This window comes from Desmodus rotundus, chromosome 6 (assembly GCF_022682495.2).
Source record: "Desmodus rotundus isolate HL8 chromosome 6, HLdesRot8A.1, whole genome shotgun sequence".
In the NCBI taxonomy this organism is placed as follows: domain Eukaryota; kingdom Metazoa; phylum Chordata; class Mammalia; order Chiroptera; family Phyllostomidae; genus Desmodus; species Desmodus rotundus.
The window spans coordinates 50525573-50548596 of NC_071392.1; the positions used below are offsets into that span (position 1 = coordinate 50525573).

The 23024-nt window shown below is 38.5% G+C and overlaps 1 protein-coding gene across 1 annotated transcript in view; it reads left to right on the forward strand.

The window, feature by feature from the left end:
- NME8 (NME/NM23 family member 8) overlaps nucleotides 1–23024 on the forward strand; it is a 50574-nt gene that overhangs the window by 20017 nt on the left and 7533 nt on the right. The window contains exons 9-11 of the mRNA XM_024557921.4: nucleotides 7488–7580; nucleotides 8682–8869; nucleotides 19828–20003. Of these exons, the coding sequence (XP_024413689.2) occupies nucleotides 7488–7580; nucleotides 8682–8869; nucleotides 19828–20003 (457 nt within the window). The remainder of the gene's footprint in view (nucleotides 1–7487; nucleotides 7581–8681; nucleotides 8870–19827; nucleotides 20004–23024) is intronic.

Consider the following 23024-nt stretch of genomic DNA (forward strand, 5'->3'; position numbering starts at 1 on the left):
TTATGCTTACAATGTTTATGTCTTCTTGATGGGTTCTTCCCTTGAGTATTATGAAGTGACGTTCTTGGTCTCTTTTTATGGCCCTTGTTTTGAAGTTTATTTTGTCTGATATGAGTATTGCTACCCTGGATTTTTTTTCTGTCCATTTGCTTGAAATATTTGTTCCATCCCTTCACTTTCAGTCGGTGTAGGTCTTTTTGTTCTGAGGGTGGGTCTCTTGTAGGCAGCCTATATGTGGGTCATGATTTCTTACCCATTTAGCTATTTTATGTCTTTTGATTGGAACATTTAATCCACTTACATTTAAGGTTATTATTGATAGGTACTTATTCATTGCCATTTTACTTCTTTTGTACCTGTGTTCCTATCTCTCTCCCTCTTTTTCTTCCCTTCCTTAGAGCAGATTCTTTAGCATCTCTTGCAGTGCTGGTTTTGGAGATGGTGTATTCTTTGAGCCTTCTTTTGTGTGGGAAACTCCTTATTTGGCCTTCCATTTTAATTGAGAACCTTGCTGGATAGAGTAGTCTTGGTGGCAGGCTCTTGGTTTTCATTACTTGGAATATTTCTTTCCAATTCCATATGGCTTGGAGCGTTTCCATTGAGAAGTGAGGTGCTAGTCTTATTGGGTGTCCCTTGTGTGTTACTTCCTGTTTCTCCCTTGGTGCCTTTAAGATTCTCTCTTTGTCTTGGAATTTTGCCATTTTAATTACGATGTATATTGAAATGGGTCTCTTTGGGTTCCTCTTGATTGGGACTCTGTGTTTCTTGGATTTATGCAACTTTTTCTCCCATCAAATTAGGGAAATTTTCTATCATTACTTTTTCAAGCAGTTTTCTATCCCTTGCTCTTCTCCTTCTGGTTCCTTATTACATGGATATTGTTGTGTTTCATGTTGTCCTGCATTTCCCTTAACACCTCTTCGTTCTTTCTGAGTCTTTTCATTTTCTTGCTCTTCCTGGGTGTTTTTTTCTGTCTTGTTCTCCAGTTCACTGATTCGATCCTCTGCTTCATCTTTCCTGCTTTTTATTCTTTCCTCTGTATTCTTCAATTCAGAAATTGTATTCTGCATTTCCTTTTGGCCCTAGTGGATAGTTTCTACTTCCTTTTTCATGTTGATATAGTTTGCAGTGAGTTCATCATAGTTTCCCTGTAGTTTTTGTTAATTCTCAGTGAGCTCATTGAGCTTCCTTATAACCATTGGTTTGAACTCAATATCTGATAGTTGACTTGCCTCTATTTCATTACCATTCTTTCTGAAGCTTCCTCCTTTCCTATCATTTGGAGGATTGTTTTTTTGTCTTCCCATTATTTGTGAGACTCTTCTTGTTAGTCTCTGCTTCTTAAATTGATCTGTTCTAATTCCCTGGGTTTGTGGTATGAACTTCTATGGTAGGTGAGTTCTCACTTCTATGTGAGATCAGTGGCACAGTCTCCTTGATCTCCTGAAGTTGCTGCTCTTGGGCTGTTGTTTATGTTGGTTCTCTGAATGTATTTGGATTTGATTGTTGTTGGATGTTGTATTTGGTGGTGGGTCCTTCCCAGCAGCTGGTTAACTGAGGGTCAGCTGGCAGGTCACTGTGCCCACCACATCTTGTATTTTGTTGTGCAGGTCGGATAGGTTGTTTTGAAGCTGGTTCTTCTGTCTGTCCGAGTTTATGAGGCTTCTCTTTCACTATTGTTCAGAGTTTTGTTTTGGATTTCACTACCATTTAGTTGTAATTCCAGATTGGTCCTGGGTGGTGGTTAGTGTTGGTTTTCTTTCATTGCTCCACCTTCTTCCTTTATTACTTGTTGGTGGTTCCTTAGCTGGTGGGTTCTCTCTTCTAGCAGGTATATTGGTGTTCACAGCTCCCACCTACTCTTTTAGGTGATCAGTTGGAGGGGAAGGCAAAATGGATTAAGACAGCAAGAGTGTATTCTATGGGATTTAAAGTGCCAACCCATAGAGAAGAGATAGGAGATCCTTTGGATAAGTGTAGTGTTAACTGTGATATTTCACCCAACTTGCCACTTTTTAGAAAGGGTGGAAAAGATGTAAGACTTGTTAGAAGGGAGAAGTTTTGTGAGTTGAATCCAGAAAACAGAGCTTTTGGGAGGTCAGATTATGAGATATAGTGAGAGTAAAGGATAGAAAATAGGAGTAGTATGAGAGAGAATAGAATTAACCACAACAGTAATAAAGTTCTGCAAGATAGTGAAATGGGCTAAGATCTTTGAGGGGTGGGGGTTGCTGTGTAGTATTTACAATTATATGGAACAACAATTATTTACAAATCTGGAACAATAGTCATATTACAGAAACTATGTGATCTAAATAACAAGAATAGGAAGTACATGATTTAGAGTAGTGTGCTATTAAAACATGAGGAAAGTGAAAGAAGGAAAATTAAAATACACTATGACAGAGAGAACAAGGAAAACCAGTCAAACAATGCAATTAAATACACAAAATGAAGAAAACTAAACAGAAAGAACAATAAAAAATACTAATAAAATAAAAAGTAAAAACAATGAAAAAATAATAATAACACAAATAAGCAATAACATGCAAATTCTCTGTAATAGCAAAGTGAAATTTGTCTCAGTTTCTCAGTTGTTGGGATTAGCCTTGTGATCCCTCTTTGGGTCTGACTCTGGTCCTTTCACAGTTCCAGGTCTTTTTGTCTCATTTGGGGGAAAAAAAAAATAAAGAAAAGCCTCCTGCTGACTTTAAATCCACCAAGCCAAGCGAGTTTTGTGGGTCTTCCTGGCTGCCTCAGGCAGACAGGGTTTGGGCTAAGATTTTCTTCCTTCCTATGGTTTTGTGAGGATTTGGGCCAGGTGTGGACCTCAATATTCACAGTTGCCCAGCCTCCAGCCCAGTTCCTCAGTTCACTGCCAGGTCCCCACTGCCCATCTGTGCCAGGCTGGTGCCTTCAGTCCACCAGTTGTGCCGTACTTGAGGTGCACTAATTAGGGGCAACTCACACACCACCTTCTCGCTCTTTGCTGTCCTAGTGCTAGGCATTCTCAAAGTCTCTTCAGGGTAGTTCAGCTCCCCCACTGAGTTAAAGCTTTCTGGGGACTGCTAACTCCCTGGGCCCCGCTGCTCTCTTCTTCAGGGACACCTCCTCCTTCCTCTTACTGAGTCAGCCTGGCCTTGGTGGCAGGGGTGTTGGGGCCATATGCAAGGCCGAGTCTGCCAAGTTGGTGGAGGTGCGACCTCTGCTGCTGAGGCACGGGGGCAGGGACCCGGCTTCAGTTGTGGTGACAGGGGTGTGGGTGTGACCACCATGGGAGAGTTCCCTAAAAAGGCACCGAGAGCCTTTTTTTCAACAAAATATTCCTGTTCAAGCCTGCTGCTCCTGACAAGCGCCCAGCCTCTCACACAGCCCAACTTTCCAACCAGCCTGGAGGCTGTCCGGGTCAGGGTCTGTCACAGACCAACTCTTCTCCCTTCTCCAGGTATCACTCGGCTCCCCAATTTCTCTGGTGTCCACAGACTTATGGGTGAACACTGCCTCTGTGCATCTCCCATTTCGTCTTTATTCCCCCCAGTGACTTCAAGAAGACAGGTCTGTCCTGGTGCCACTTTATCCTCCCTTTTCATGTAGGGGAGGGAGCCGTTGACCTGGCTCTCTTCCAAGGATCCTGCAGCATGTGCAGGCAGGTGCCGGACCAGGGGCTGTAGGAGCCCTGGTCCCCATGCTGGTCCCAGGGACCTTACCATTCCAAAGCACTCTCCTTACCGTCTGTTTTTCAATGTCCCCTACAGTTTTGGCCTCCAGCCTTCATATATGCTGGGATACTGTTGGCTGTTCACTCTGTTCCTCAGAAGATCGGCTAGGTGTTCCACCTGTTCGCAGGGGGAAGTAGGCTCTGCTCCTACCTACCTCACCGCCATCATCAAAAATATCTCAGCAGACTTTTTCTATAAAGAGCTATTTGGTAACCACTTTCACGTTTGTGGGGCATATGATCTCTGTCACGACTGCTTAAGTCTGAGATCGTATGGAGAAAGCACCTGCAGGCACTATGTAAACAAATGAGCGTGACTATGTTCCAATAAACTTTATTCCCCAAAATAGGCATTGTGCCAGATTTTGACTGCAGGCTATAATTTGCTGACCCTTGAACAATGACTTTGTGTTGAAACAACAAAATTATATAGAAACTTGAAAGGATGTTTCATGCATAGTAGAGATCACATTGGGAGCTATGTCAGCAGGGTTTGGGTATCTCTTGATGAACTTGCTATCATGCATTCTTTCTTTAGGTATAGTAGCATTATCATTGATTATGGTCCATGACACAGTCTCTCTCCTATTACCAGTTGATTTAATTAATATCATTCTCCAAGTATAGCACCCTGTCCCTCCACCCTTTTCCAGATTCTAGTGTATATGTGGAAGAGGGGAACACCAGACCATATCCCAGACCCCATATATTGCTTATACTTTTTTAAAAATATATTTATTGATTATGCTATTACAGTTGTCCCATCCCCCCCCCTCACTCCACTCCATCCTGCCCACCCCCTCCCTCCCACATTCCCCCCCTATAGTTCATGTCCATGGGTCATACTTATAAGTTCTTTGGCTTCTACATTTCCTACACTATTTTTACCCTCCCCCTGTCTATTTTCCACCTATCATCTATGCTACTTATTCTCTGTACCTTTCCCCTCCCTCCCCCTCCCACTCCCCTATTGACAACCCTCCATGTGATCTCCATTTCTGTGGTTCTGTTTCTGTTCTAGTTGTTTGCTTAGTTTTCTTTTGTTTTGGTTTTAGGTGTGGTCGTTAATAACTGTGAGTTTGCTGTCATTTTTACTGTTCATATTTTTTATCTTCTTTTTCTTAGGTAACTCCCTTTAACATTTCATATAATAAGGGCTTGGTGATGATGGACTTCTTTAACTTGACCTTATCTGAGGTGCACTTTATCTTCCCTTCCATTCTAAATGATAGCTTTGCTGGATAATCTTGGATGTAGGTCCTTGCATTTAATCTTGGGTAATGTAATTATGATGTGCCTTGGTGTGTTCCTCCTTGGGTCCAGCTTCTTTGGGACTCTCTGAGCTTCCTGGATTTCCTGGAAGTCTATTTCCTTTGCCAGAGTAGGGAGGTTCTCCTTCATTATTTGTTCAAATAAGTTTTCAATTTTTTGTTCTTCCTCTTCTTCTGGCACCCCTATAATTCGGATGTTGGAACGTTTCAAGATGTCCTGGAGGTTCCTAAGTCTCTCCTCATTTTTCCGAGTTCTTGTTTCTTCATTCTTTTCTGGTTGGATGTTTCTTTCTTCATTCTGGTCCACACCATTGATTTGAGTCCCAGTTTCCTTCTCATCACTATTGGTTCCCTGTACATTTTCCTTTGTTTCTCTTAGCATAGGCTTCATTTTTTCATCTGGTTTTCGAACAGATTCAACCAATTCTGTGAGCATCTTGATAACCAGTGCTTTGAACTGTGCATCCGATAGGTTGGCTATCTCTTCCTCGCTTAGTTGTATTTTTTTTGGAGCTTTGAAGTGTTCTGTCATTTGGGCCATTTTTTTTTTCTTTTTTTTTTTTGTCTTGGAGCATCTGTTACTTTAAGGGGCGGAGCCTTAGGTGTTCACCGGGGCGTGGTAACGCTGGTTGCTGGGCTGTGACGCTGTACGTGGGGGAGGGGCCGAGAGGGAGCAATGGCGCCAGCTCCACTCTCCTCTGGATTTCAGTCTTTCACTCTGCTACCCACAATCAAACTGGGCCCCTCTGGTGCTGGTTCCTGAGTGGGTGAGCTTGTGCACACTCTAGGCCCCTGTGGGTCTCTCCAACGACCTCTCCCGTGAGGCTGGGAGTCTCTCCTGCTGCCGCCCCAACCCCCACAGGCGCCTTCAATCAAAGGTTTGAGACTTTATTTCCCCGTGCTGGAGCCCTGGATTGTGTAGTCTGCTTTGCTCCCTGCCATTCGTCCGGTTTATCTATGTTCGAATGTGGGGCTGCGGGGTGCTACCCGCACTCTGCCTGCCCTGTTCTCTGCCACTCTGAGTCCGGCCCTCTTAGTTTATCTGCGCGAATGTGTGGCCGCAGGGTCTGCTAGTGCTCGGACTGCCTGCCCTGTTCGTCCCACACTCCGCCAGTCTGTGTCCTGCCACAGCTACGTGAGTCCTCTCCACCCTGGTGCCCGTCTCCGTCCCTCCTACCGGTCTAGATGAATGTTTATTTTCTATTTCCTTGGTGTCGGACCCCCTTGCCGTTCGATTCTCTGTCAGTTCTGGTTGTGCGAGGAGGCGCAGTGTGTCTACCTACGCTGCCATCTTGGTTCTCCTGCTTATACTTTTTTAAGTTTTCAAAAATAATATCACATACCAGTGGTTTACTCTTCCTTATTTCAGTATGTTTTTTAATAACTGCAATAGGGAAGATTTTCAAAATCATATTGTTCTTTACTTGAGGCAATACTATTAATCATCTGGCTTTTTTGTTTGTTTTAGTCAAATGTCATTTGAGTAAATGACATTTCAGAAATGTAAATTATGAATATCTATTAAATACTTTTCCTCTTTGGAATATAGTAAAAGGCTAAATAAAAGTTTTTCCAATGTTTTGAATAAAAAGGAAATGAACACACTGCATTTTTCAACTATAGTAAAGGAGAAGCTATCACGTTTCAATGTTGCTTGGATATTATCTTCTTTTGTCAGACACTTAGTAACTTAACAGGCATGATTTGAGTATTTAGAAATTTTTCAATTTGGAATGTTAGGAGAGAGGTCACTAAGATGCAAGTACAGCTCTGTAATATACAAACCCATGGAACCAGTTCAGGGCTTGCTTTCATGATAGAAGAAGAGGTACTTGGTGCTGGGTACTCCCAAATAAAATTGAGCTCAAATTATTGGTATCATTTCATGTAATTACTAAGTTGCTTTGAACCCAGGCAACTCTTATATTTAATTGTCTAATAACTCATTGGACTTGTTATATTAGCTTCAAAACTTCTACGTGTTACATTTTATTATACTTGAATAACATGCAAGTTGAATTTGTCATTAAGTTTTCTTTAAGACAAGTAAAGCATCTCTAAATCTTAAATTCTGTCCTTTCCCATAATTTGCATAATTTTTGTTGCTAAGAGGAAAATATAATAGATTATAAGTTATAGCCTTATCAAAGTAAAACCTTAGAAAAGTTAAAATGATTTTGAAAATAGATTATTAAAAAGTCCTTATAGATTTATGATTTTTATGATCGATTCAAAAAACTATGATACCTTTTTTGGGAATTCAGTTAGTTTTTTCATGTCTTCAGAAAACTCACTTAAATAATATAAATATTATGGAGTTTATTGGTTTATATATTTTTGAGCATCTTCAAATCTAGTGCCCAACAGATTGTGCTGATGTTCTTACATGAAATCCATTGAGATCTGGGTGGTATGTTAAGCCTAGGGAGCAAATCTCTTTGACTTGTTTTGTATGTGGTCCCACAATGTCTGGATCTGACCATACTCTCTCATTGAAGATTATCAGTGGAGGATTTGTCATAGAAGCAGAAGATAAGAGAGTGCTCACTGTAAAGCAAGTGAGGGACTTCTATAGTCATATAGCAGACCAGGTAAGAAAGTTTAAAAAAAGCTACTGTTTTCAAATACAATAGATTCTTATAAGTTTTAGATCTTCATTATAGAAAAACAAATGAATAAGTATAACCAATCAAATAACCTTCCAGTATTGCTGTTGATGTTCATATCATGGTAATACCAAAGACAGTGACTCAGGAGAAATCTCTAGTAGAAATAGTAGCAGTCAAGCAAAAGTGGATGGATGATCTGATTGTTTTCTTTTGGAGTGAAGACCTCGTTATGTTATGTCCTTTAAGACTCCCTGCATCAGCCCTGGAAGTTAATATCCAGGCACTTCATATAGATTTTTATCCTAGGTTGAAGGTTCCTTGTCACACACTTTACAGGAAAACTTTAATTCTTTCTGTACACAAAGGCCTTTCTTTCAAGCTATTTTTGAAATTCTTTCTTGCCTGGGGGAATATGATAAAGGCAGTGCTATATATTGGAGAGTGCGCTGGCTTGGGGGTCAGGAGACATAGCTTCTACAAATGTACTGTCCAGTATGGTGGCCATTAAGATACTTGTGTCCATTTTAATTTAAACTCATTAAAATTAAATAAAAATTCAGTCTCATTTTGACTAGCCACATTTCAAGTGCTCAATAGCTGCATGTGGCTTCATATGTTAAGGAGCACAGAACATGTTTGTTATCACAGAAAGTTCTACTGCACAGCACTTTGTGAACCAGCTGCCCCACTCAAAACATCTTTCTTGGCCCCAAGAAAGGGTTGGACCAGCTACATCAGCATCACCTGGGAGCTTTTGTGAAAATCCAAATCCAAGGCCCCTCTAAGTCTACCAAATCATAAACTCTGGGACCAGAATCCAGAAACTGGTGTTTTAACAAGCCCTTCAGATCATTTGGAAACATCCTAAAGTTTGAGAATAGTTATGAGACTATCTTTAAGGTCAATCCCTGCTAGCTGTGAACTTTTATCCTTGAAAGATGTGTTTGTTAACAGGAGCTTTATAAGGATACCATACCCTTGCCCACTGATTATAATGGGGAAGATGTCATTTAACTTAGGTAGTAGCTGCCATGTTAGTCTATCCATTTCAGGAGACTGAACAGTTTACACTTTATTTTGTAGCCTGAATTCGAAGATTTTATCCCTTTAATGACAAATGGCCTAAGCTATATTCTAGTTATAGCTCAAGGCAATAAACAAGAACCTTCCTGGGAAGAAACTGTACCTAATCCTGAGACTGAATATAAAGAACTACCTGAGGATCAACATGAGATGGCCATGCCTACAGTGATGAAAAGGAAGAGGGACAGGTAGCTCAAGACCAGGAAGCGGTTTACAATGTCTTAGTAGATAATGAAGTGTAATGTTCAAATATTTCAAAACCTGAAGGAAAACATTTATGTTGAAGCCACTAGTATTTCTCTGAGTCAATCTAGAATACTATATATTCAGCAAAGCTGGGGTTGCTCTGAAAGTTTATATCAAGGGGATTAGCAAGAGAAAAAATTTCCACACCAGTCTGGCCTCATTGGCTGGGTCGGCAGAGGTAGGCTAGGACCATGCATAATCCCTCCCAACCCTGTCTCCTCTCCCATTTCCCTACATTCCACTTCTACCTTCCCTGTGTCCTAAAGACATCAAACATACTCTACTCTTTTGCTTAATGCAGTTAGTGGTTATACATTAAGAATTAAGTAGTTGTATGTTTTTGTTAATGTGTTTTTAAATATTTGAAACCAAATGTAAATAATTTATTGAATGTTTGTTTTTTGCACTGCTATTTGTGCCTTTTATTCCTCTGTTGACTCAGAAAATCCAGAATTTAACACAAAGGTTGTCTGAGTTGTGTCTGAAGGAAAGGTGGGTGAGTGGGAACATACTGAGATTAGTTAAGTCTTGAGGCTTCATTGTTACCAGGTGAGGACCAGGTTGGAGTGGGTCTGCCTTGGGTCTGCTGATAGTATGTGGATTCTTGACTCCATGCAGGAAAGATTTCACAATATGAGTCCAACTGATTTTGAGAGTATGTTTATTAAACCTGGGGACAGTCAAACAAAGGGATTAAGGTATAGGAAAGAAGTGAGCTCAGGCAGGGTTGTTTTGGCTCACTGAGAAATAAAAGTCTCAAAGAAAGAAGTGGGCCAAGGCAGCTCTGCTTTTGGTTCACTAGAAAGTCAGAGAAAAAGGAGACAGGCTCAGGGGGTAAGCACAGTATTAGCTGCCACTGCCTACTTCTCCTCTGGTTGCAAGTCTTATGGAGACCCTTAGAGTTTAGCAGAGATACAAGTTGTAGGTGTACTCTAGTGACAGTGAGCTGTAGGTCCTTTGTCTTGAGGCTTTTAATCTATCTTTAGCCAGAATCCTAGGGGAGGTCTTTACAGATTATTCATTAGCTTTTCAGGTATGTCGTTCAATATGCTGATTCATCAACATGCGCCTAAAGAGGAGTCAGGGTTTATTTTCTGTTTAGTTAATTTTCAAAGAATGTCATCAAGAACATCATTGAAGATGGACTGGGATCAAAGCTGGTCTGTCCCAAGAAGGTCTGGAATGGATAAACCATTTGCTCCTAAGTGTCCATGATTAGGGAAGACAAAACCTTGTGTTTCATTAGCTGGCTGTAAATTGCTCAAATTATTTGGCCTTGTTTAATTATTTTTGTCTCAGTTTCTCTCATTTTGCTTGTCAAGGAATTTCCCTGGTGTCTTACTAACTTGCTTCATTTCCCCCTCAGCGACTTCTATCCCTAAAGTCTTTTAAAGTAGATTAGGGAAGATGATTTGTCTTAAGTAACTGCTTCCTGCTGACAAGGTATGTGGTCCATGCCTATATAGGGTATGGAAGTCTCTCCCTGTCTGATCTAAGGGGGGACAAGGGAATGGGATCTGAGACCAGAACAGAGAGGCCACTGGCTGCTTCTTTTAAAGTACAGATGGGTTGAAATTTCTGAAGTGTCATCATCTTGATATAGAATTATAGCATAGAGGTGACAAATTTGACAAGAAGGTTAGTGGAGTGGAGCACCTAGAACTTTATCTGATAAGGGTTAAATCCAGCAAGGACAGAAAAATTTCTTTCCTGGGGGAGGAGGCTGAATGTAGAGACAGGCTATTAGAAAGAGTGTCAAAAATTTGAGAAAGAGAATTGTATTAAAGCCCAGCTATTAGCCCTGGCTAGTGTGGCTCAGTGGATTGAGTGCCAGCTTCCGAACCAAAAGGTTGCCAGTTCAATTCCAAGTCAGGGCACATGCCTGAGTTACAGGCCAGGTCACCAGTAGAGGGTGCATGAGAAGTAACCACACAATGATGTTTAACTATCTGTCTTTCTCCTTCCCTTCCCCTGTCTGTAAAAATAAATAAATATATATTTTTAAAAAACCCAGCTGTTATATTACTTATCTACAACAGGTTTTTGTTTCTTGAAGAGGAGTTTGAGGTCTTTGATGGGTTCACAAGAATATGTCTCAGGTTGTGATTCCTGTGGGGGCTCACAAGAAACAGGTTTAATTAGAGATAAATGAACATAACTGCATATCCCTGTGAGTTTTACTGCAGTTGAGGTGCTTAGTAGGACCTTATGTGGATCTTTCCATCTGAGTTGTAATTAGGACTTAGAACAGTTGTACCTCCAGGTTTTTAAATAGACCACATATACCCTGGTTTAATTTGTTTGTATTAGTGGTCTTTATTGGGGGCAGATAGAATTTTGTTTCCATATTCCTGTAATGCTTTTTGTACCTGCACTATATTAATGGGGTAAGACAACAACTGGAGGGTTTCCTCATCTATTAGCAAGTCAAATCTGAGAAAGGGAATGCCTGACCCCTCTATACTCACATTGCATCTTCTGGCTAGGAATCTCTAGAACTTTCCTTGTTGTGTTGCTAATGAATTGCATTGGCTTTTCTTAAGTAGCTACATCTGCTGGTTCCTAGAAATGTAGATTTTTAGGTAACAGAGAAACCCTAACATCACTCATTCCAATTCTTAAGTAGGGTAGAGGGACTCATTAAGGTAAGCCAATTGCTGACAAAGGGCTTTGTAAACAGTGATACCTATTTTCAGAGTTTTAAGAAAAAAATGATATTCTGAGTCATTTTTTTCTTAAAACTCTGAAAATACATATCACTGTTTACAAAGCCCTTTGTCAGCAGTTGGATTACCTTACCAGAAAGAAGGTTTGGGTGGGCAGAGTTTGGCTCAAAACAATACCAGATTTCATACCAGAACTTTTGGGCAATAAAGAAAAAAAGAGTTTTGTGCAATTCTCATGAATGCAACTGACATGAGAAGTCAGTATTGCTTTGGTGTCATTGTTCAGGTAAGTCTCCATTACATCCAACTTTGAGAAGGAGTTGTCTCCAGTCAGTTCAATACCCACATAATGGGATGAACAATTTAAGCAACTGGCAGCGTGGGAGTGAAGTGAGATGTGTTAATCTTGTTTTGACAAAGTCTGCAGTATTTTCTTTCTAGACTTAAAGAGATTCCTTTTGCCTTCAGGCAGTGTTTATCCTGAGCAGTGGCCACAAAGGGGCAGCATGGAGTGGTGAGGAGCTTGTTGGTGGGACTCAGATTTCACAGCTCTTGTTCTGGAGGCAGGGCCTAACAGGTGCTGTGTACTTCCACTTGCCATCTTTTAGTAGATCTGGAAACTAAAGAATCAAGGACAAAATCTCTCATGAGTAATTTACACATTTGTTCACTTTTCTTTTTCTTGCCACCCTCCCCTACCTCAAAGCTTCCTCACCTTCCTGTCTGGGTGGTAGGGGATGGGGGTGAGGCAGAATGGAAGTTAAAAACAGATCAGTTATGCTGTGAGCAATAGGTGGCCCCTTCTGTAAACATGAGCTAGTCCCAGGACAGCAGAGCCCCAGGTATGTCAGGTTGGTTATCCCTGCAGAGAAAAACAGTTTGTGAACTCACATGGTATGGGAAAACTTTGTCCACATGATCCAATGGTTGGCTAGGGAGGAGTGAGAAAGAAACAGGAAAATAGGACACAGGAAACCAAATTTTTCACCCAGATTTCAAATTCATTTATGATGGCTTTTTATCACATTATTTATGTTATCTATTTACATGTCTGTCTCCTTAACCAGTTGTATTAAGAACCCAAAATACAATGTTGTTTATCTTTGTTTTCCAGTCATCCTTCAGAAGGGGAAGGTGTGGTTCCTCAGCTGTATTGCTCAGTCATATAAGTAGTTTGGGGCAGTCTTCACTCACTCATTCATTCACTCACTTATATATTCTGTTATGCATCCCTTCATTCATCTCATATTTATTAAAGTCCTATGTGCCAAGTCCTGAGGATACAAATATGAGGAAAAAATTAGGTGATTTCTAAGGTCCCTTTCAGCTTTGTATCTTTATGACTGAGTGAAGATAACAGTTCCTACTTCTATAATATATTGTATTTCTCTCTATATAGAATGTATGTATCCTATGTTCTCGGTATCCTATTTATTTCTGTACATGTCATAGCTATAGACAGTTAGTTTTCCTTTTACAAAATTCTCTTTTAAAAGTGTTTCTGGGATCAGAACAGTCTGAATTCTATAACTTCACTCTCTACTCCCAACTCCAGACCTTTCTTGCCTCTTTAGAATTAAAGGGAATCTGTACTAATAAGCAGCTGGCCATAGGTGAGGCCCGGAGTTCACTGGGCCTCCTGACTCCTGAAAGTCCAAGATATAGCTAAGAAGGATTATTGAATTCCTTGCCTTCGAACTCCAGCTCTCTAAGGGCTTTTTCCAATTGTTTCTGTAAGGGGATGACAGCCTGCTGGCTTGTAACCCAGAGGCCATTTTTGCCTTCCAAGTAAGTACAGGTTTTCCAACACCCAACACACCAAAAAACAAACATTAACCCACAAAAAGCTGATATAGAAAAATGACTATCTACCTAAGGGAGTCTAGCATCCAGAGAAAGGAAGATGTACACAGAAATCAAAACACAAGCCCATTGAAAATGAACTGCTAGGGACAGAAACATCCTTAAATAAAATAATAGTGATACTGCTACTACTACTGACAGTAAACTTTAAATTTGTACTATGAAAATCACAATTTGAATTATAAGTTAAGTGAAGAATTAGTTATTTGACTAATCATTTGACTAATCATTGACTTATCATTAGCATGATAGTCATTTGAGACTTGAATTAAGGGCTTGGAAAATGAGCTGCAAGAAATAACTCCAAGTACAGAAAAAAAAATGAGACAGACATTCTGAGAACAGACATAAGTAATCTGAAGAATATGCTGGAGAATCATGAGGTAATAAGAGACATTCCATACAGAGAAGAAAGGACAAATGGACTAGCTATGAATCAACAAGTAATAGTAGCAAAATTCCCTGGAATGAAGAAACACATGCAGATATCCTGGGGAAAATACTGTACAGTGTTTCTAGAGAAAAAGAACAGGCAGTGATATACTTAATGTTTGAGACTCAGAGCAGGTAGTTTTCTTAACACCCCTCTCCACTACATGGCAATGTTAAGTTCCAATTTCTGAATGAGACAAATAATAATGGACAGAAAAGAAACACAGTGAAAATTGTTTTTTATGGCATTTTGTGTATAAATGAACAAAAAAAGTAACACAAAAATGGAAATAGGTTACTACTGTTTAATTACAGTAATGCATTTAAAAAAGTAGAGTTTTTTTGTAAGCCTTAACTTTTGAAGATTTGTGAGTGACAGTCTCAAAACTGATCTCCGCTATATGAGGTCTGTCCAGGAAGTATCCAGCCATGTAATATGAAAAATAGAGACATATATTGATGAAGATACAAGATACAAGAAATATTGCATCTAGGACAATGATGCCTCAGTCCCCTACAAAGTTGGCATCGTGGGACCTCACACAGTTCTCCCAACATCTCTTCCATTGTTCAAAACACAGCAAAATCCTTTGTTAGAGTTGCCATCAGCTGCCCCATCATATTTTACTGAATCTCATTGACATCTAAAATCTCTTCCCTTTCAAAGGTGATTTTAGTTTTGGGAAAAACCAGAAGTCACAAGGGCGCCAAATCCTAACTTGTAGGGGCACTGAGTCACCTGGGTGATTTGATGCTTCACCAAAAAACTCTACATGAGACATGAAGCATGAGTGGGTGGGTTGTCGTGATAAAGCTACCAATCACCAGTTGCCCATAGCGGTGGCTGTTTTCATTGTATTGCATCACTCAACTGAGAAAGGACATTGAGGTAATACTCCTTATTAATTGTTAGGCCTGGAGGGGCGTACTCATGATGGACAACACTTTCCCAATCAAAAAAACACTGTTAATGTGGTCTTGGTCTTGCTGTGACTTTGCTGCACTTTCTTCAGGTGTGGAGAACCAGGCAATTTCCATTGGGATGACTGGGCCTTCATTTCCAGATCAGAGCCATAGACCCACGATTCATCTCCCAGTTATGACCTTTAGGAAATCTGGTTCATCATTAATGGTTTGAATCAAGTCATTAGCAACTGAAGCATGATGTTTCTTCTGCTCTAGTAGCAGAAGCTGTGGAATAAATTTTGCCATGGCACATCATTTCATGCCAAGATCCTGCATCAAAATCTTGGCCACAGTAGTTTTTGGAATCCCCAGATCAGCTTCTAGTTCTCACACTGTTGGTTGCCAATTTTTGTTGATTGTAGCCCATACACATTTGACGTTCTCAAGTGTTGTGTTTGTTGCAGGCTTTCCAGAACATGGATCACTTTCAACAGATTCTCGACCATCTTTGAAGCATTTGTGCCACACTTTTATTTGTGCTGCACTTATTGCATTGTCCCCGAAATCCTCCTGAATCATCCAAATAGTTTCTGCAGAGGAATGTTCAAACTTAACACAAAATTTGATGCAGATTCATTGCTCTACTTGCTCAGTCATTTTGAATACATTGACCACACAGTACACATGCTAACTCAATGGTGTCTATTGCCCCCACTGACTAGTACAGTGAAGTTGTCATTGTTCACACATGCACATTCCACTCCACTCTCCTAGGTCACATTGATGTTGTGCAAAGTGTTCTCATATTAACAATGGCTAAACTTTTTCCATAAAGACCTTGTATATTGATGTTTAACAAACAAAGATACATAAAATTCCTGTTTCACAATAAATTCCAAAAATTCAAGTACTACCCATAGCTTTGTTATTTTAGGATTGATTCTTTCATGCAGAGTACAATGTCAAGTTTACTGTTTATTAAAGATAACTAACCTGAAGCCTAATTATACAATATATTTTGAAAATTCAGCACTTGCCACAGGAATTGTTTAGCATGTAGATAAACAAAATATTTTTTTTCAAGGAAAACTAGTTTATCACCAACATTGTTTAGAATTGCTGGTACGTGGTGATAATAAAACAACTCAGCTGTTAGTTGGTTTTACTATTGGCTTAAAATTTCCCTACAGACAACACAACCCACAGTTTACCCCTTCCACCAACTCCATTGTTGGCAGCAACTGAGTTACTTACAAAGAAAAAATCTCTGACTGCAATAGGACTTGTTATCAGACTACTAAGACTTGTTATTGGACTACTAAGAGAAAAGGACTCCAACACCTGCATTCTTTTTTTTTTAAATCCTCACCCAAGAATATGGCTTTTAATTGATTGCAGAGAGAGAAAAAGGAAGATAGTAAGAAACATCAATGCAAGGGAGAAACATTGATTGCTTGCCTCCTGTATGCACCCCAACTGGGGATCAAACCCACAACCTAGGTTTGTGCCCTAATCAGGACTTGAACCCACAACCTTCTGGTGCAGAGGATTGCAGAATGATGTTCCAACCAACTGAGCTATCTTGCTAGAGCCAAATCCAACATTCTTAATGAAGCCAAGATATCACTTACCTGGTGGAGCAAAGGAAGATGTTCAAGGAATGCTTAGGAATATATCACCTATGTAATCTTTCCATGGAAAATGTTTAAGGAAGAACTCAACAAAGCCAAAAATAAAAAATGACACCTTGATATGAGGATAATAAAAGAAGGGAAACAGTTGTTATCAGTGAACCTTGGAATTTATGAACACAGACACCCCCCGACCCCAAATAACACACATGCACATTACATAATTCTGGGTTATAGTACAATAGCTAGTGAAGGACTCTTTGAACAAAAGAGAACTCTGATAGATCCTAAATTATCTTAACACATTCAGGAATTACCTCGTATGTGTGGCATAATGATTACAAAATCCCAGAGAGGAGAGAGGAAAGATGAGATGAATAAGGTAATGAAGTATTTTAAGATTCTTATTTGAATTTGCAGAAAAGGGATGAATGGAGTGTTATTTAGAGAAATAGTGTGCCAGAATGCAAGAAACATTTGGTGTATATGTGTTTATGGAAGCAGGCAAAAGATGGCAAAAATTAGCAAACACTGGTGTGGTGGATTAGTATAATAAAATTGCTCCATTAGCAAGGGGGAAAACATGGAATGAATAGCAATTTGCTCAGATCAGCAAAATAAGGGAAAGAAAAAAAAAGATGACAGTACCATTTAAAATAAATAGTACATATAAAATAAGATGGAAGGAGCATAGTCAAGTATATGGTTATTTTGCTAATTATGGAAAGGTTAATTATCCCATTAAGTACAGAGATTATGAAGCCAAGGTAAAAAAACTAAATTAAAAACTAAAAACTAAACTTAAAATTAAAAACTAAATTAAAAAACAGTAAATTATTGATGCAGAAAAGAATCATCAGTGGGTGCTAAAACCATTGTGTGAAAAATACACAGTTTCAAATAGGGTACTCAAGATATCTTATTATTTACAAAGTGGAAATCATAACTTTTCAGTGGAGAAAACTAGGGGGTACCACTGTAACCATATTAATATCACTAGTAATAGGGAAAATTGGCATTGTGTACTCTTTATTGTGATGTACCAAGAAGAATACAGCACAATTTATGCAGTATTCCTGCCAAAGGTTCATACCTTAATGTAATAGGAAACTACTGGGCCATCCAAGACTTTGAAACCATTCAAAACGAGGAACTGTACAGAACAACTGGCTTGGACTCCAAAATATCACTGTTTTGAACGACAAAAAAGGCTGAGGCACTGGAGATCAAGAGAGATTAGGGAGATAGGACAACTACATGCAAGTGTAATCCCAGATTAGGAAAAAATTACTATAGATAACACCTTATTATAAAATTGATGAAATTTGAATGAGGACTGTGTATGAGATTCTAGTATGTGACAAAATGTTAACAGTTGGTGAGTTTAAAGTTCATTACCCAAAGTCTTGAAACTTTCTGTCATTTCAAAATAAAGTTTTAAAAACTGCACTCATATTGTTTGAAAGAAACACACAAATAAAAAGAAAACTAAAGGGATGGCAAAAAAAAAAACCCCAAAAGCCAGGAAAAATAATGTATTAGAATTGAACATTAAAAGTGTTAAACTCGATTTAAAAAAAAACATGATGCAACAGGCAACATTTATGAAGAAGATATAGTAGTCAAAATGCCCCCAAACAATGTAACAGTTAAAAATACAAAAATGAAAGTATTAGAAAAATAAGGAGTAGACAAAAATACCTCAGTAAAAAATTTCAATACAGGGCAGGTAAAGATAAATAAGGATACATATGAATGGAAAATGCCTATTCAAGAATTATATATAATAATCTATAATATATGAAATATAAATATACTTACAAATAAAATTTTCTTTGTTTACAAAGAAAGCCATAACAGGGTTTTGAAAATTTATTGGATTGACATTGGTTCACAAAACTATAGTTTTTAGGTGTACAACTCAACTAAAACTCATCTGCACACTGTCTTGTGTGCCCATCATCCAAAGCAAAGTTTCCTTCCATCTCCACTTATCCCCCCTTTGCCTACCTCCATCTACCCCCATCCCTTTCCCTCTGGTTATCACCACCCTGTAGTAGTTTTGCTTAATCCCTTCACCTTTTATCTAGTCCCCAACCCCGCTTCCCTCTGACAGCTGTCAACATTTTTTTAAATTAAGATTTCACCACACACATTTTCTGATTATAATCCAATTACATGGGAAATAATTTAAAAAATGACCAAAATGTCTTACCTATTTGAAAATGTGAAGTGTGCTCCTTAATAACTCTTGATTCAAAGACAAAATAACAAAGGAAAAATAGAAACCATCTGAAAATCTTTACACAGAGGAAAGAAAAAAAGTTAAACATTTTATTTTGGTCTTTTTTATCTTCCCATGAAGTCAAATATACATGATTTCATTTGGTTGATCTGTGGATTGGTTCAATAAAAAGTTGAATTAAATATATTATTCTTTGATGTGATAGATGCAACTTATCTTTATGTGAAATTATATTTTTGTTTTTCTTTTCTTTTTTAAAAGTTTTATTTATTTATTTATCTATTCAGTTACAATTGTCTGCATTTTCTCCCCATCCCTCCACTCCACCCCAGCCAATCCCACCTCCCCAGTCCCACCTCCCTCCCCCACCTCTATCCTCCCCCTTGATTTTGTCCTTGTGTCCATTATAGTAGCTCCTATAGACCCCTCTCCCCACTATCCCCTCCCCACTCCCCTCTGGCTATTGTTACATTGTTCTTAACTTCAATGTCTCTGGTTATATTTTGTTTGCTTTTTTCTTTTGTTCATTATGTTCCAGTTAAAGGTGAGATTATATGGTATTTGTCCCTCACCACCTGGCTTATTTCACTTAGCATAAGGCTCTCCAGTTCCATCCATGCTGTTGCAAAGGGTATAAGCTCCTTCTTTCTCTCTGTTGCATAGAATTCCATTGTGTAAATGTACCATGGTTTTTTGATCCACTCATTTGCTGATGGGCACTTAGGTTGCTTCCAGTACTTGGCTATTGTAAATTGTGCTGCTATGAACTTTGGGGTGCACAGGTTCTTTTAATTTAGTTTTCAATTAAAGTTTATATTCAGTATTATTCTGTGTTAGAAGAAATAGACTTGATAAAGCATCTTTTGGATTGGTGTTTCAGGGTTCTTAGGGTATAATCCCAGCAGCAGAATTGCTGGATCAAAGGGCAGTTCCGTTTTTAGTTTTCTGAGGAAATTCCATGCTGTTTTCCACAGTGGCCGCAGCAGTCTGCATTCCCACCAACAGTGCACTAGGGTTCCCTTTTCTCCGTATTCTCTCCAACATTTCTTTGTTTTTCTAAGCCCCAAGTTCTTAGTGAACATATTATTGGTTTTAATTTCCTAGCATGGTTATTAAACTTTAGTTTATAATCTTAAATTATATTTTGATTTCAACAGTTTACAAGAATATCTGGAAAGACAAGATATATCTCCGTTTTGTGATATTGAAGAGAATGTAGATAATGTTAATAAGTTTATCGATATCTTCTTTCCTGATTTTAAAAGTATGAGAAGTGTAAAGTTAGAAAGGATACTGGCATTACTTCGACCAGATCTCTTTCGAGAAAAGGGAGGTAAGAAATAAGGAATAAATTGTTAAAGTATTTCATACATGGATTTGAATAAACCCTAGAGCAATTACATTAACATATATTTTTAGAATTTAAAAAAGTACCTAAAGAAGAAATTTAGTTAATAGTTTAATAATTTCTCAATAGGTAATAATAAAATATTTATGCAGTTTGAGAGTTTACAACATATTTTCTTACCTATGAATTTGTTAGAGTAAATTTTAACGTGGCAGGAATTATTATATAATAAAGATTGGAAGCTTTCGTGTCTGAAATGCCTTAATTCAAAGCTCGGGTCAATACCTTATTAATAGCATGATTTGAAGAAGATGCTTTATCAAGTCTATTTTTTCTAACACAGAATAATACTGAATATAAACTTTAATTGAAAACTAAATTAAAAGAACCAAACAATCCATATGTAAATGAGAAAACATAAATGAGAAAACAAACACTTAAAAAGTTCTAGTCATTTCCTAATTCTGTATTCACATAGCAGAGTGAACATGGTGGCAGAATAAGAGCACAACCATAAACTCTCACTATCAACTCTTTTTCATAGCCAGTGTGTGAAAATACTATACTATGTTTATATTGACCTGGTATGACTTGCTGAACTCAATTTTAGAAGCTTTGATGTGGTCTCCTTGGGAATTTCTATGGAGACCAGAATTTCTTAATCTCAGACCTACTTACATTTGGGACTAGATAATTCTTGGCTGAGGGAGGCTGTGTCATGTGCATTGTAAAATGTTTACAACACCCTTGGTCTCAACTGAGGAGATGCCAGTAGCACTCACCCATTGTCCCCAACAACAAAAAATGACGTGGTCATGTGGACTCTTGGGGGACAAAATTCTTTGGCCCAGAGCTACTGATGTAAACAATAATATCACTGCAAATCAAGATAGTTATAACTTTTCCTTTCCAATCTGCATACCTTTATTTCTTTGGCTTGCTTCGTTGTTCTGACTAGCTAGAACTTCCCGACTGATGTGCACTAGGAAAGGTGAGAGTAGACAGGCTTGCCTTGTTCCTGACCTTATAGTGAAAGCATTCAATTTTTACCATTAAGTATTATGGCATGGCTGTATATTCTTTATCAAATTAAAGAAATTCCCACTTATTCCAAGTTCTGGAATTTTTTTTTTTTCGTGAATGGATGTTGTATTTTCTCAAATATTTTTTTCTGTATCTACTGATACAATTTTTTTCTTTGTTTGATAATATGGCAATTACTGTGATTTTTGAGTGTTGAAGCAGCTTTGCATTCTCCAAATAAACCACATTTGGTTGTTTTATTCATTTTCTTTACACACTTCTGGACCTGGTATTTAAATACTTTGTTGAGGACGTTTGTGCTTATATTCACGGGGGGTAATTTGTTCTTTTCTTGTAATGTCTTTATCTGGTTTTGGTGTCAGCATAATGCAGGCCTCATAAAATGAGGGGAGTTGTTACTCCTCTTTTACTTTCTGGAAGAGACAGTGTATAATTAATATATCTTTCTCAAATGTTTATCAGAATTTACTAGTGTAACTGTCTGGGCCTAGAGTGTTGTTCTTTGGAATGTTTTGTTTGCCTTTAGAATTTTTCTTAATATTTACATGCTTGTTAAATGTATAGATTTTTATAAATTAGAACACTTGTAGTTTTATAGAAAAATTAAGATAGTATAGAGTTCCCACATGCCTTCTTAACAGTTTCTCCTATTAATATATTTCTGTGATATATTTTTACAATTAATGAACTGATATTGATACATTGTTAGTGACTAAAGTTCATAGTTTACATTAAAGTTCTTTATTTCATAACTTCTGTGGGTTTTTACAAATGCATAATGTCATGTGTCCTCTTTAGAGTATCATACAGAATAGAATAACCTATTCATTCCTCCCATCCTCCTCCCAGCCCAAGACACCCACTGATCTTTTTGCTGTCTCTATAGTTTTGCCTTTTTCAGAATGTCAAATAGTTGGAATCACACAGTATGTAGCTTTTCCAGACTGATTTCTTTTACTTAATATGCATTTCTCTTTTTTAGGATAAGTAGAATTTATTTATTTATTTTTATTGTTTTTCAATTATACTTGTCCCCATTTTCCCCAAATTATTCCCCTCTGCCTTACCCACCCCCCACCTCCCACATTCAATTCTTCCTCCAACCTCTTATATCTTTGTCCTTGGGTCCTTTATACATGTGCCTTGACCTGACCCTACCACTTCTTTCCCTCATTATCCCTCTCCCCTCTCCCCTCTGGTTACTGTCGGTTTGTTCTTTATTTCCATGCCTCTGGTTCTATTTTGCTCACTTGTTTATTTTCTTGATTAGGTTCCACTTATAGGTGAGATCACATGGTATTTGTCTTTCACCACCTGGCTTATTTCACATAGCATAATACTATTCTGTACCATCCATGCTATCAGGAAGGGTAGGAGTTCCTTAACTCTTTCTGCTGTGTAATATTCCATCATGTAAATGTACCACAGTTTTTTTATACACTCATTCACTGATGGGCACTTGGCCTGTTTCCAGCACTTGGCAATTATAAAGAGTGCTACAACGAACATTGGGGTGCATATGTTCTTTTGAATAGGTGTTTCAGGGCTCTTAGGGTATAATCCCAGCAGTGGAGTCACTGGATCAAAAGGCAGTTCCATTTTTAGTTTTCCGAGGAAATGCCATACTGTTTTCCACAGTGGCTGTACTAGTCTGCATTCCCACCAACAGTGTACTGTTGTGGGAGGGTTCCCTTTTCTCCACATTCTCACCAGCACTTGTTTTTTGTTGATTTGGTTATGATAGCCATTCTCAGTGGTGTGAAGTGGTATCTCATTGTGGTTTTAATTTGCATCTCTCTGATGGCTAGTGATCTGAGCATCCTTTCATAATGTCTCTGGGCCCTCTGTATGTCCTCCTTGGAGAAGTGTCTGTTCAGGTCCTTTGCCCATTTTTTAATTGGATTGTATGTCTTCCTGGTGTGGAGTCATGTGACTCCTTCTATATTTTGGAGATTGAACCCT